General features: G+C 43.2%; 1 protein-coding gene across 2 annotated transcripts in view; it reads right to left on the reverse strand.

Moving 5' to 3' along the window:
- Nucleotides 1-52: 52 nt before the first annotated feature.
- Nucleotides 53-14,787, reverse strand: part of LOC129814013 (laminin subunit alpha-3-like) — a 114,097-nt gene continuing 99,362 nt past the window's right edge. For both annotated transcript variants that reach the window (XM_055866740.1, XM_055866739.1), the window contains 25 exons: nucleotides 13,943-14,084; nucleotides 13,704-13,803; nucleotides 13,483-13,599; nucleotides 13,186-13,356; nucleotides 12,697-12,848; nucleotides 11,997-12,212; nucleotides 10,836-10,984; nucleotides 10,574-10,736; nucleotides 10,328-10,455; nucleotides 9,719-9,866; nucleotides 9,482-9,580; nucleotides 9,195-9,358; nucleotides 8,872-8,989; nucleotides 8,321-8,461; nucleotides 8,027-8,175; nucleotides 7,663-7,794; nucleotides 7,138-7,261; nucleotides 4,378-4,511; nucleotides 3,994-4,174; nucleotides 3,652-3,807; nucleotides 3,097-3,262; nucleotides 2,495-2,649; nucleotides 2,121-2,214; nucleotides 1,840-1,959; nucleotides 53-1,604 (listed from right to left, as the gene is read on the reverse strand). In XM_055866740.1, coding sequence (XP_055722715.1) covers nucleotides 1,459-1,604; nucleotides 1,840-1,959; nucleotides 2,121-2,214; nucleotides 2,495-2,649; nucleotides 3,097-3,262; nucleotides 3,652-3,807; nucleotides 3,994-4,174; nucleotides 4,378-4,511; nucleotides 7,138-7,261; nucleotides 7,663-7,794; nucleotides 8,027-8,175; nucleotides 8,321-8,461; nucleotides 8,872-8,989; nucleotides 9,195-9,358; nucleotides 9,482-9,580; nucleotides 9,719-9,866; nucleotides 10,328-10,455; nucleotides 10,574-10,736; nucleotides 10,836-10,984; nucleotides 11,997-12,212; nucleotides 12,697-12,848; nucleotides 13,186-13,356; nucleotides 13,483-13,599; nucleotides 13,704-13,803; nucleotides 13,943-14,084 — 3,565 coding nt within the window. In that variant the 3' untranslated portion in view covers nucleotides 53-1,458. The remainder of the gene's footprint in view (nucleotides 1,605-1,839; nucleotides 1,960-2,120; nucleotides 2,215-2,494; nucleotides 2,650-3,096; nucleotides 3,263-3,651; nucleotides 3,808-3,993; nucleotides 4,175-4,377; nucleotides 4,512-7,137; nucleotides 7,262-7,662; nucleotides 7,795-8,026; nucleotides 8,176-8,320; nucleotides 8,462-8,871; nucleotides 8,990-9,194; nucleotides 9,359-9,481; nucleotides 9,581-9,718; nucleotides 9,867-10,327; nucleotides 10,456-10,573; nucleotides 10,737-10,835; nucleotides 10,985-11,996; nucleotides 12,213-12,696; nucleotides 12,849-13,185; nucleotides 13,357-13,482; nucleotides 13,600-13,703; nucleotides 13,804-13,942; nucleotides 14,085-14,787) is intronic.

Genomic DNA, 14,787 nt, shown 5'->3' on the forward strand with positions numbered 1-14,787 from the left:
GGGAAATATGCTCTATATTCTATATATCAACTAATGTGCAAAATGTACAGAATAATATCCAAAACACTTTAATATTGGATATGGGCATGCTGTCTGCTGTATTTTATTAAAAGGTTACACATCAAATTTAAACAACAAGTTCAAAAGAATTACAAGCATTCAGAACTGACATAAATTGGCAATGAAGACAGACAGACGGACAGACATGATTAACCCACTCACAAATGTTGAATGATATCAGTGGTCAAAAGGTAGGAATGCATACATGTACAATAAAGGGTGGCCAAGTGTAAAGTAAATGGTAGCTGGTGTAACTGTCAACAGTGAATACATTTGCACTGAATGTTTCATTATGGAAAATAGTAATCAAGTATTATACACAATTATATACACAGCTTAGTCTGAGGTATATCCACTTGTATGTGAGAAAACCAAGAGAAATATTTAGTTTTGTAGTTGTGTACATTTCTCAGTGGTCCGAATTCGGTTGAATATCATTTTCGAGACTAATCTATTTAGGGAAAATGTCTTGCTTTTTTACCTTTATTTAACTAGGCAAGTCAGTTAAGAACAAATTCTTATTTTCAATAAGAGAGAGAGACAGATTTTTACCTCGTCAGCTCAGAGATTTGATCTTGCAACCTTTTGGATACTAGTCCAACGCACTAACCACTAGCCTACCTGCCTCCCCAAGAATGTTCTATGTTTTCTATTTCTTTGTTGGCCTGGTATGGTTCCCAATCAGAGGCAGCTGTCTATCGTTGTCTCTGATTGGGGATCATACTTAGGCAGCCTTTTTTCCACCTGTATAGTGTGGGATCTTGTTTTTGTACTGTTGCTTTCCAGCACTACAGAACTATGCGTTTTGTATTTGGTTTTTTTTCGGTGTCATCAATAAAAGAAAGATGTACGCCTACCACGCTGCACCTTGGTCTACTCCTTCCAACGACGAGCGTAACAATACTATGGGGGAGGAGGACAGGAAGTACAAAGGAAGAGCCTAATGGGGGGAAACAGACATGTCTAACCCAGATGGTACAACATTAGAATATTAGAATATATTCAATAACAAGATGGTGATAATGAACACATTTATCACAAAATAAATATACTATAGTGTAACACTCCAGACTAGCTCATCTCTCTTTATCTTTAGTTTCCTCATACAGAGCAACATACATGAATCTCTGAGCCGCTTGTATACCTATCAACACAAATGTGAGTGCCTACACACACACACACACACACACACACACACACACACACACACACACACACACACACACACACACACACACACACACACACACACACACACACACACACACACACACACACACACACACACACACACACACACACACACATACATACATACATATTCTCTGTCTTTAGATTAGATTGCACGTGGCGGCCAGTAGACAGTGAACATCCCAGGATGTGGTCGTGGACTAGACTCTACTCAGCAGGACACTCTCTGAGGTTGACTGGACCGAACACCCCAGAGTGCTTCTCAAAGGAAACCGGGTCCTCGTTGATCTTCATGTTCTGGATGCAGCCCTCGAAGGACCCTGTGACAGGGAGGGTCAGGTGCATGGACATCTCTGCACAAGGAAGAGTCAGATACAGTACTGTATTCAAGAGGCAAAATAGTGATGGAGTCTAAATTCAGTGTGACTATATCTTTGATTCTATCTCTGATCTATCATTCACCATCCTATAGGATGTAAAGGTTATTATTTGTGTAAAATACAAGAGGGGCTTCATTACAGTGGACTACAGGTCTGAAAGAGTTCGACATAGTTGTAAATCCAGGGTTCTCTGCTCCAGAGTGCCTACCTGGAATGCCGCCTACATATAGAGGGTCTTTGGTTAGAGTAGAGGACGAGGAGGACGGTCCTATTTTGTGGTCACCCTCGGTGTCCACATGCATCTCCACAACATTGTTCCTCTTGATCACTGAAGTGAGAAACACACACACACACACACACACACACACACACACACACACATTCCCCATGGGCATCACTTATTACATATTAAATATACTTATTACTATGAATTTGTAGCTAGCTAGTTGGATAGAGGCACGTTAAAAAATGTTATAACTAAAGTTGTACCTGCAACTCTGTGGAACATTCCGTCACACAAGGGCTGCTTGGGCCGGACGGACACGTTGAATTCACCTCCTCCATTGTTCACCCGTGCCACCACCTGGAGAAACACATGTGCATCACAACACTGCACAACAGACGTATGGCTGCTCAGGCACCAGTGTCTGCAAGGAAACTCAGCCTAAAATCAGCCTGAACTAGAATCATGTTTTAAATGATTTAAAAGTCAAATGTAACCCTTGAGAGGTCTGAAAGGTCAGCTTGAAAGGTCAAATCTAGCACTTGAGGGGTCAAACTAGTTCAAGGAATCATGTGTCAAGGAAACAATTTCAAGGCTGTGACTGGCCCAGTCCAGACAGCCCAGTGCAGGGCAGGCTCACCTCGCCTCTGTGCATGTAGAGGCTGAGGTGGTGTCCAGTGTTGGGCCCACGGCGAGGCCTGCTGGAATCCCCCGCATGGAGCAGAACACCAGTCAGACTCCTGGGACGGATGTCAAACACCAACTCAAAGCTGGAGCCCACCACAAAGGAATCATCTGGAACAGACATCATCATCATCAGCCTCATCATTGTTGTGATTCTCATCTTCATCATGCACCTAATCTCCCGTGGGCAGACTCAGCGTGTAGACTGAAAAATCTGACGGGACTGAATGGGATGTGTGAGATAATGAGCTGCAGTAGTTCTGGTTGTGGGGTTTTCGTCACTGGTTATTTAGACATATCAGAATTGGGCGAAGGCAGAGCTTGAACTGCTTCGCCTCGAGTGCTTGGCGCATGTGCCCACACGAATCGGAGGGGGGGCTGAGATTTTACTTTTGCGAGGGTGGAGACTTCCTTTGTTGCCAGAACTCTAAATCTCTAACACGTATGAACACAGAAGTTAATCACGCAGCTGACCAAATTATGCAAGATTTTACTTCTGGGTTAATGGAGATTATCCTACACCATATTACCAATCTCAATATTTTGTTTTCTACTCACTGATAATGACATATGCCCCTCTTCCTGAGAAGTAGGCCCCACTCTGTGCCTGTCCGTCAAAGCAGGGACCAGCACCATGATTGGTGGTTGGTTCTGGCATGGGAGTGCCATTCATCTTGAAGTTACGCACACAGCCAATCACACGTTGCTTTGGGAGGCGCTTCCACTGAAAGTAAAGAGAAAATACAATACAATTTTGGGGGTGTGAGTGTATACTGTATGTGTGTTTGTGTCTGTGTGTGCCTGTGTGTGTATATCAGTGGAGGCTGGTGGGAGGAGCTGTAGGAGGACAGACTAATTGTAATGGCTGGAATGGAATCAATGGAATGGTATCAAACAAATGGAAACCACGTTTGACTCGGTTCCTTTTATACCATTCCAGCCATTAAAATGAGCTTGTCCTCCTATAACTCCTCCCACCTCCACTGGTGTCCATGTGTGCGTGTGCGTGCGCGTGTGCGTGTGCGTGTGTGTGTATGTGTGTGTGTGTGTGTGTGTGTGTGTGTGTGCGTGTGTGTGCGTGTGTGTGTCTGTGTGTGTATATGTGTTGGCTACCTTCAGTTCTTTGTTCAAGGAATCAGGAACACTTCCCATGTAAAGAGGAGAGATCAATTCCATGGAGGTGGACTCATCACTGGTCAGCTTTCCATCCTGAGCCCTGAGACCATCCACTACCAACCGGAACTTCTTCTTCTCTAGGCTGAATGTTACCTGCAGAGGTGAGGTCACCACAGAGGACAAATCAATGTACATCCCTGTCACTGACTGATTATAGTGCCACAGAGTGATTTGGTAAGTTTTCTCTCATGAAACAACTACTGCAAACAACTGTTTGTGAATGTATGATGTGAAACAACATTACTGAGTGCAGATCGTCTTAGATTTTAACCCACTGACCGAGTGCCACTTTCCATCGTTGTACTTCTCCCTGTTGAAGATTTTCCTACTCTTGTCTACTGACAGTCTGATCCTGCCCTTGGACAGGTAGAGAGCCACGTGAGAGCTCCCCCCTCTGGTGGCTGCATAGAACAACAGGCCTTTGGCAGACTTGGTCCTCACGTCCAGGGAGAAATTAGGTCTTGTGGAGAAAAGAGATAGGATTCAGGAAGGAGAAGGAGAAGGAGAGAGAGAGAGAAAGAGAGAGAGAAAGAGAGAGAGAAAGAGAGAGAGAGAGAGAGAGAGAGAGAGAGAGAGAGAGAGAGAGAGAGAGAGAGAGAGAGAGAGAGAGAGAGAGAGAGAGAGAGATTGAATGTGTGAGCGTGTGTGAGTGTGTCTACTCACCTGGGCTGGAGTGCCTGGGGAGTGAGGCTATAGCTCAGGCTACTCATAGTGCCCCCAATGTGGTAAGCATGTTCGACCAGGGCAGGGTGTGCACACACATAGAGACTGTCATCTGACACCTCAATAACACCATCCTATACAGAACACACACAGGCACAGAGAAACGGGAACTCAATATTAGAGACAATGGCTTAAATATGTGTATGCGATTAACCTCCAACAAAGCACTGGGGTAGGATTTGCCTTAGTCAATGGAAATGTGGTTCTGAAATGCAAAGACAGATTTTGGAGTATAAAGAGCTTAGCTTTGGTGAATATGAAACCTTAATGTCAAGCAACTGAACAAGGTCAACTAACTGAACAAGGAGACTCAGTGTTCCACAGAAAACATGTATGAGCCCATTCTCATTCCTCCGTCCTCCTTGTTATCTACTGTAGGCCTCTGGGAGTTAGAAACTGTTAAAGATGTCTCCCATTTGGGGGTGAACGCTGCTTTGAGTAGTAATCTGTTGATAGGCTTGCATATATTCCATCACACTTTCCCCATGATCAGTATCTCTTTACTGAAACCTGAATCACGATCTGTATCTCTACAATATTGATTTCTTTCATCATTTGATATCTACATGTTCAAATGCATATTTAAAGGTGCAATCTGCAATTGCTTCTTCCATTTTTTATTTGTTTATGAATTCATGATATGTACCCACTGATTACTAAAGAATTTAACAAATAAATGCCTCATGTGCTTAGTTCAACTCTCGTACCCCACCAGAACCCAAAATATAAGCTTTCTAGATAAAGTAAATGTAAACAAACACTATATAGCCTCACATGGTTAAAACTATAATGCTGTAATCATGGATGGTCAGTCCTTGCATTAATAGGTCTGTCTATGAATTTGAGTGGTTACATTTCTTCAGCCCCATCCTTCAGTTTGATACCAAAATAGGGGCGGGGAGTCCCCTTTGTTATTGTTTCAACTGCTGAATGCCCCCCCATTTCTCATTTCTAAGATGTGTGAGATGTATCACCAGTCATGTTTTCTCCACAAAAACGACATGATGATTTAGGTATGGTGTGGAGGGAAGGAATGAGGGCAGGAGCCAGTATGTGTAGCTTTTGATATGGCATACATTCTTTGGGCCTCATCATAATTGCCTCTGAACATGTGTGTGCATGTATATGCTCTTAGAATACACATAATCATTATAAGATCTGCTTGCATGTACTGTATTTGCATTAATAAAAATGCATATGAAGAAATAGCTTATAAACAACCAAATAGGACACTCACGCTTGGCACCATTTTAAATACTCCACCAAAACTGTATGGATATTATATTATTCATGGAGGTAATTGTAATCCTAGCATACAGTTGTGCCAATCTGTTAGTCATTGCATGTTTTCATTGGGAAGAGTTGGTCTATTAATGCATTTTAATCAAAAGAGCTGAGGTGTTTAGAGTGACATTGATTGACAGGTGCTCACAAAGAAAGAGATAAGTGAGCTTAGTGGTTGATTTATTGTTGGAGACTTAGAAGATCAAATCATTTCGATAGACAGAGGCCAAGGTGCTCAGGTAAAAATGCTTGAGAGAGCATACATCAGTCAGTGGTGGCTGGTGGCACTTTAAATGGAGAGGACAGGCTCATAGTAATGGCTGGAACAGAATTCATTGAATGGTCTCAAACACATCAAACACCTGGTTTCCATGTGTTTGATACCACTTCATTCACTCAATTCCAGACATTATTGAGTCATCCTCCCCACACCAGCCTCCTCTGGCATGCAGTAAGAGATGCATGGCAGTGATGCACACACAAACTCTAACACTGCTTATGCATAACAATGATGCACTGCTTTACCCAATACGCCGTGTAATGTTCCCGTATACATTCCAGGTATTCACAGACCATAACTAATACTGTTCATTCCTAGTGCAATGTTCCAATAATACACCCTCAGTTATTCCACAGTATGATCATATTATGATATTATATCCTATGATGATAGTATCTCCGTATAGATCATTCATTAGTTCATTGGTCCTAGTCATTGTTAATAGGGAGAGCAGAAAAGGAGTGAGGGCAGGGCAATGACCTAACATCAGGCTGGTTGTTACCAGATGGACTGATGATGATAGTGAATGAGTGGGTTAATAGATGCTTGTTAATCACTGGTCAGAAAAGTGGTTTATTGTCATGAAACATGCTTAAGGTAGAACAGTGTACAAATCAAAAGCGAAACAATGCTCATTAAATAATTGTTTTTAATAGTTAGTTTGTATTTAATAATAGTAGTCATGATGATGTGGATGTCCATGCAGTACTTTTTTTATCAGTCAAGTACAATAGCAATGGGCTTGTGCAAACATTGTGTGAGATGCTCATATTTCTCATGTCAATATCAATTCATCCTCATTAGTTGGCAGGTCGTCCTTCTCTTCATCTCTGGAAACAAAGCAGCACAACACACTGTGAATAGCACATCAACGCAAAGCATGGGATAGATGCTGAAGTGATAACTGACACCAACAACTTATTGGAAACTTGGATTGTCTCGTTCCAACATTAGGACAAGGAAAAATAAATACAATTGTGATTGGTGTGACAAACACAAAACATACAAAAAAACATACCGCTTTCCTGACGGTCTCACAAGTTATTTGGTAATAAAGGTAGTCATCAGTTAGGTAGATCATTATTGTAAGTTAATCGTTGTTAATGTGGCTAGCTGAGTTCACGGTTCTTTCTTACCTTCCTGGAGGTGTTGCGGTCGAGCATCAGTTGTGGAGGTCTGTCAGTACTACACATATCCAGCAGCACATCTCCTGTAGAGCTGAACTGACTCAGGTCTTCTGCTCTGTACAGAGAGGCAGGCCTGCAACACAACACACACAGCAACTTTGAGGAGGTCATACAACCAGGATAGTATCTAATATCAGGACATCAGTGCACTATGAAATGTGAACTATGAATGTTTAATGGTCAACATTAAAACTACCATGAAACCTTCCTGCAAAAATAAACTTCTACTAGTTACATTATGCTTTGGTATGTTATTATTTATTGCTTGCATTTCATATTCGATGTGTATTTTTTGTATTCTGCAAAGTTCATTTGCATAAGGGTCTCAATATGACTCCCTGCTTCAATAAAGGTTAAATAAATAAAACTATGACGACAGCCATGATGATAAGTACATGTATATAACAACTATTACTACTGCTGTGTTGTTACTAATGTTAGACATTGTAATAATACACAGTGCTGTGAGTTTACCTTCTCAGGTAGAGGTTGGAGATGCAGCCTTTGAAGGTGTCTTTCCCCAGGAACACAGAGTCTGGGTTTGAACTGAAGGAACCTGAGGTTATCTGCCCTCCCAAATCATCCTCATCTATCCGGAGCTCGATACTGTAGGGCAACACGGGACGTGCATTCACATATATGGTACTTACAGTATATGTGTCAGTGGTTCCCAATCGGTATAGCGAGTGTGTACGGTACTGTCACAACAATCATATAGTAAGTCTCAATCTTCACCAATCCATCATGGAACTGGATACATTTAACATTTCCCTTTTGTTTCAGAACATGTGGGTTTCATAAACTTCTATCGATCTATCTTGACTGTTTGATGTTCTACCTTTGAGGAGACACTCTCCTGGTGGCAGTCAGGTAATGCCATTTGCCATCCTGGTACCGCTTGCTTGATTTCAAAGATTTCCAAACTTCGTCTTTGAATGTCAGAACCACGTAGCCGTCAACCAAGGCAAGTTCGATGGCACCAATGCTCTGTCGGAGACCAGGTGGGGATAACGATTATTTCAAAGTCAGTCCACTTACATTTGCTGTATCCTAAAGCTAAACTGTTAAAGCAAGGAAGAGGGAGGGAGATAAAGGGAGAGACAGAGAAAAAGAGGTGTTGTTGTCTACTAACCGACTCGGTGTTCTGCAGTAGAAGACCCTCTTTCTCAGAGCTCTTGAATCCCAGTGAGACTGTGGTATCATTGGCCAGGCTGAAGCCTTCAAGAGTAGCTGACAGAGAACTGCCCACGTTGAACTCTGCTTTACGAGATGCCTGGAACACAGAGACATTATCATGCTGTTACTAACAGTGGACTGGAGTCAGTTACAGCATCTTGGTAGCATCAAAATGCACGGTACTGGCACACAGAAATGGCTTCCTGACAGTATCAGTTACAGTTTCCAGTAAGTAAATATGAATTAAAATATAATTCCATGATATTGATTTTATGTGACAATTCAATAATTGAAAAAAGGCAGTCGATTTTCAATGACTTATCAATAAACTTAAAAGTAAAATCTATTTATTTCAAAGGTTTTAACATTTTTGAAGTTTAAATTCAAATCAGACAAATGACAGACAAATGACTTCCTGAATTAGCTACCTTCAATTCAAATTGACCCGAAACACTGACTTACTGTGTTGACCACCTTTGAAAACTTTAGTGAAAGGTGAAGACTTACCAGGAAGTCCTTGGGACAGCCCCGGCTGATGCCCACTTTTTCCTGGAAGGTGGGGTACTTGCTGTTGAGCTTGACGTTCTTCATGCAGCCCTTCAGTGGCTGGGCGGTGATGTGGTGTCTGTGAGCGAGAACACACAAAACACCATTTTATTTAGACTCCTCTGGTATGGTGTAGGGTTAGGGAAACCGTGTACTACCAATAACGATTTAAAACTTACTCAACATCCATGTAACATGGGCAGAGTTTGATCATCAAAATGGAATACCAAACATGGGCCAAACATAATAATAATGTTCCTAGTAAGTGGATGAAAAGCACTCACCTTTCTCTCAGGGCTTGTGGTAGGCCACCGATGTAGTAGTCTGTGTAGTCTCCAGGGGTGTACTGGACATTAGTCTTGACCACCTCATTTCCTGCTACACGGATCTTCATCTCTTGGCTTCCTTTAGACTCCATGATGATCAACACTTCTGCCGAATCTGCATCCTAAAGAGAAGGAAAAATCAGGGGGAACCATTTAAGCAAAACAATGCAAATTCTACAATTAACCAAATATCAATAAGATCAAACAGACAAATTATTCCACCCATCTAGCGCCAACTGCCTCACCACCGGGAAGACTTTGGTGGTGCTTCGTGCTGGTTCTCTGAGCAGGTTACTGTGGATGACAACGTAGCCTCTCTCAAACGTCACACTGTAGTAATTGTACTACGAAAAGAAGAAAACAAGCAATGTTAAACACAGCCAGTGGACAGACTGACAACAGTACAGAATATCAACAGCTATTCAAGTGTCATCAACTTTACCACACCAAATGTTTCCCGGTAGAAAGAATAAGTAGCCTACCTCATTTCCAATGTAGAGGAGAAGCCCATTCTCTGAGCGAGTGGAGATGGTCTGGGTCAGGAGGAGGGTGGACGCCATGACACCTTGGGTGGACACCTTGGCATAGCCAGTCCCCTCGAAGTAGTCAAACACCACTGGCTGCATATACCTGGGCACAGGGGGATTCAATCAGAATAGGGTTAAGGTTAGAAGATGTAAACACTCATAACTACCTGGGGTGTGAGGAAAACTATACGTTTTTAGATGCTACACTGGATGTGCGCGAGCAGAGCACGAGCCACTTCATCAAGTGTTCTCAGGCGCGAAAATAGAACTGCAGCCTAATTTTACGCTGAGCAGTGCCAGCCTCTCACGGAGCCGTGCTGCTACAGCCCAGGTTTCATTGAAATGAATAGGAGCATGTCACACTGTGAAAAGGGTACACGTCCAGTGTAAAGAGTCTAACCACTTAAGACGCTGAGCAGTCAAGTGACTGACAGGTTAGATTGACTGTATAACAAGGACTCTAAGGCATTTTGAGTATGGGACCTTAAGTCTTTGTTGTCCTCTGATCCAGAAGCATTATCTCCCGTCAATAACTCATTAGGCTTTCAGTAGCTCTAAACCAACCTCTTGCATGGAGTCTCCAGGTTGATCTTGACAGCCTTCTTAAAGTTGTACAGACTGATGAATCTGTCGTTGAAGCTGGACAGCTCGATGCATCCTTTATAGTTTGGGTAGTTGAGGGAGGCTGGAGGCTATAGAAGCAAAGCATATTCAGGTATAATAAGACTGAGAATGTTTCAATAATCAGGAATAGTAATGTCACCTAGGAACTGAAATGTTAATTTCCAGTCAATGTTTTGGGGTGCTTACAGTGAAGTTGGAGGGATAGCCCCCGACATAGAAGACCACGTCACTATGGTTCAGGTTTAGAAGGTTCCTGGTCAGCTCTCCCTGCTTACTGCTGGTCTGAGGAGGGTCTGGGTCATTAGATGTGAACAGTTTGGTGAGGATCACCTGTGCGTCTTGGTAAATTCTAAGAGATTGTAAAAAAGGTCAACGTTAGAGCAGAGTTACTGACTCAAATAACATTTCCAATTCCTAAGACTTGAGACGGACAAAGGTATGGTTTTACCTGTGTAGGTCCACCTTGTCAAAGAATGCAGGCTCAGAGGGAGACCTAGTGATGTAGTCTGTCTTGATCTCATACTCTTCTCCGCTCAGCTTGTACACACAGAACAGCACATTCTTCCTCAGGGCCATGCCGATGTAGTCTTTAGATGACTGTGGAAAAGAGAGGTGAGGACCGTCAGTGGGAGCATTTCCAACAACAAGCAAACTGTCAAATGTATACGGTGCCATTATTTCAATAGAGAAGTATACAAATGATCCTATATAACAGGATCCAGTGTGGCTCAGTCGGTAGAGCACGGTGCAACACCAGGGTTCCCACGCGGGAGCAGTATGAAAAAGAATGAGAAGAGTGTCTGCTAAATGACTCAAATATATTAGGAGGATGGCGACTGATGTGCCAGAGAGAGTTTTATGACCATAAAGCAAATTGCCAAATCTATACCATCCAGTTTTTTTCACTAGGAGAACAAGGGACTACAAGGGCCAGGTTGTGTCTTGTCTAGGGCAACAAAGCTGCTGGTAATTTACCAAAGTTACCAGAACCTTCAGTAATTCTGGTAATTAACTGAAAATCTATGGCAATCTATCGTAACTTTGGTATAATATATACTTGAACAACCTTGAAAAAAGGCATGTGTCCACACTGTCAATGAGTTTCTATTAGATGGACCATATGGTCCAAGAGAAAATAGCAGAATGAATGAAAAAACTATTCCAACTATTTATTTTTTCACAACTGCCACCAGTTTGAGGACCAAACATTGACTTCAAATACATATTGACATAGTCAAATAAATCAAAGTTTAAAAATATATATATATATAATATTTCATGCTGAAACACTCATATTAAACACCAATGGTATTCACTAAGTTAATGGTTTATATTTAGGATAATATTTTACAGCATTGTAATTCTATTTTAAAATGATTTTAAATTATTATTTTGTATATTTTCATATGATAATCCCACACAGAGGGCCAGAGATAATTACAGACACCTGTGATAATCTGAAATACCCAAAAGGACCACCAGATGTCTTGTGATAGATTACATAAAATCCTTGAAAGATACCAACATTCTGGTGGTTTACTTGTAAACTTTGAAAGTTTTAGATAATATACCCTCCCTTTGCAACCCAAGTGCTGTCCAGTCCACTCACGTCTTTATTGCCGAGGTACAGTACGAACATGTCTCCCTTGTCTGTGGTGGTGCTGTCCTGTCTGCGTCTGCGTGTTCCATCCCCTCTGCCGATGTCGGGGTTCACTGGTCTCTGCAAGGACAGGGACAGGGCAGTGTACGCCTTCAGGTCCTCCATGTCCCTGGGGGGACGCATCTCCACATGGCCCTCACCACTGAATTTCATAGGGACCACAATCTGGAGAGACAGGGGGAGGAGATGAGGAGAGAGGTTGTACTTGGTTAAAGGGATCAGCAGTGTAAAGTTAAATCATTTTTTTCCTTTATGGGAATAACAACTGTCCAACAAATGATGGTACATATTCACCAAAGGGCTCTGTCAAGACCTAGACCTGCAATCCTTTCAACTGTATACTGCACAGGTGTCAAACTCATTCCACGGGGGGCCGAGTGTCTGCGGGTTTTCGCTCCTCCCTTATACTTGATTGATGAATTAACATCACTAATTAGTTAGGAACTCCCCACACCTGGTTGTCTAGGGCTTTATTGAAAGGAAAGACCAAAAACCTGCATACACAAGGCCCTCCGTGGAATGAGTTTGACACCCCTGGTATACTGTATGGCCAGTGGAAGGGGAATAGGTAATACACAATGGGCAATATCTGGTGGGGTGTGGACCCAGGGTGTGTGTGGGTGTGGGTGTGTGTGTGTTCCATTCTTACCCTGTTGGCTGCGTCTCTAGACTGCTCAATCAGCTCCTTGATCCTCTTGATGTTCTCTGAGATGTTGGTGACGGGGGACAGCTGAGAGCTGAGCTCTTCCACCTCTGAGATCTTATCCTGCAGAGACGGGATTGTGTTCAACAGATTCTTCACTGTGGATGGGGAGAGATGGAAGGGGGAGAGGGAGATATATATAGAGAGAGAGACAGGGAGAGAGAAAGAGAGAGAGTGTAGTTAGACCTTTTAACCATTTTACACCTGTACAAAACACACAAAACAGGCAAAGAGTGGACAAACATCGCTGTACATACAGTACTGTACATGCATGGTAATATCAGCAAATAAGACAAGTAGTATTAATTCAACCTTTATTTTCCAGGTGAGTCCCATTGATACAGGATATACATCTCTTTTTACAAGGAAGCCCTGTCTACGGGTGTATATTCCCTCCATCCTATGCAGACGTATGTTAGTGGAGTGATCCCTCACCTGACTTGTTCACATCATCCATGACGCTGCTGAGGTTGGAGTCGGAGGGCATGACGTTGATCTTATCCACTTCCTCTCTGATGGCATTCAGTCTTTCCATGGTGGTGCTAGCCGTATCATTGGCTGACGCTGCCTTGCTCTTCGCCTCGTCCAACATGTCTCCTATGTCATCTGTCGGGAGGAGAGAAGAGAGGGAATGAGGGAAGGAGGAGAGGGGTGTATTCCTCCATTGATCAGTAATTCTCTATAATTTGAGCTGATCTATCAGACTTCCTCCTACTATCTGAGCCGGTTTACCTCTCATGATGTTGTTCAGCTCTGCCTGAGCGTCCATGAGGTCCTTCTCCAATGCTTTCTTCTTCTTCTCTGCGTCCTTCAGGTGTTTCTTCTGGGCTGTGAGGTGATCAGAGGCCTCTGTGGAGTCAAAGCAGAGTTTAGTTCGAAGTAGTTTAAGCCACATATATTTGGTTGGCTCCCTGCCAACTCTAAAAACTCTATTACAACTTATAGCAACATACCTTTGAGATCTTGTTCTGCATCCCCTGCTTCCCTCAGTAGGTCGTTCCCGCTGTCTTTCAGATTCTTAGCTCTCTTTGTCAGGTCCTCTTTCTTCACATCCTATATTGCAAAATAATAACAGAAGTTTAAGAATATTGTTAAAACAGAAGGTAAACCAAAGCCACATCAGCTAAAAGTTGAGGTGCTGAGGATTCATTATCTCTGTGATAAGGGTCTAGTGGCTGGACTGTGAACTGACCTTTAGGGCCTTGTCAGCTGCATCCTTGGCCTCCTTGGCTGCCTTCTCTGCAGCGTTGACTGCATCTGTGATGTTCTTGTAGGCCTTAATGGCGTCCATGGCATCACGCACATCAGAGCGGCCACTCGAGTCCCTCACAGCACTGTGACATAGGAAGATATAAAGAGAGGAAAGGAGGGAGAAGAGAGGAAATGAGGAGAGAGAGGGGGTAGAGGGAGAGGGGTAGAGAGAGAAGGAAGGGAGAAGAGAGGAAATGAGGAGAGAGGGGGTAGAGAGAGAAGGAAGGGAGAAGAGCGGAAAGGAGGAGAGAGGAGGGGTGGAGAGAGAAGGAAGGGAGAAGAGAGGAAAGGAGGAGAGAGGGGGTGGAGAGAGAAGGAAGGGAGAAGAGAGGAAAGGAGGAGAGAGGGGGGGTAGAGAGAGAAGGAAGGGAGAAGAGAGGAAAGGAGGAGAGAGGGGGTAGAGAGAGAAGGAAGGGAGAAGAGAGGAAAGGAGGAGAGAGGAGGGGTGGAGAGAGAAGGAAGGGAGAAGAGCAGAAAGGATGAGAGAGAAGGAAGGGAGAAGAGAGGAAAGGAGGAGAGAGGAGGGGTGGAGAGAGAAGGAAGGGAGAAGAGAGGAAAGGAGGCAGAGCGAGAGTACACGCATCTGGATTTAAAACAAAGCAGAACAACAAACATGCAGCCTGTGGGGGATCTATCGGATCGCAGATCTATCTGGCACGACCCACTGAGGATGGAAACCACCCAACATAAACATCCCCGTTACAGAACCACAACGCCTGGCTTCTATAGTAGGTGGTTTATACTGAGCCTCTATTGCTCTCATTAATTGTGTTGAGCTATTATCTG

This window comes from Salvelinus fontinalis, chromosome 17 (genome assembly GCF_029448725.1).
Source record: "Salvelinus fontinalis isolate EN_2023a chromosome 17, ASM2944872v1, whole genome shotgun sequence".
Taxonomy (NCBI): Eukaryota; Metazoa; Chordata; class Actinopteri; order Salmoniformes; family Salmonidae; genus Salvelinus; species Salvelinus fontinalis.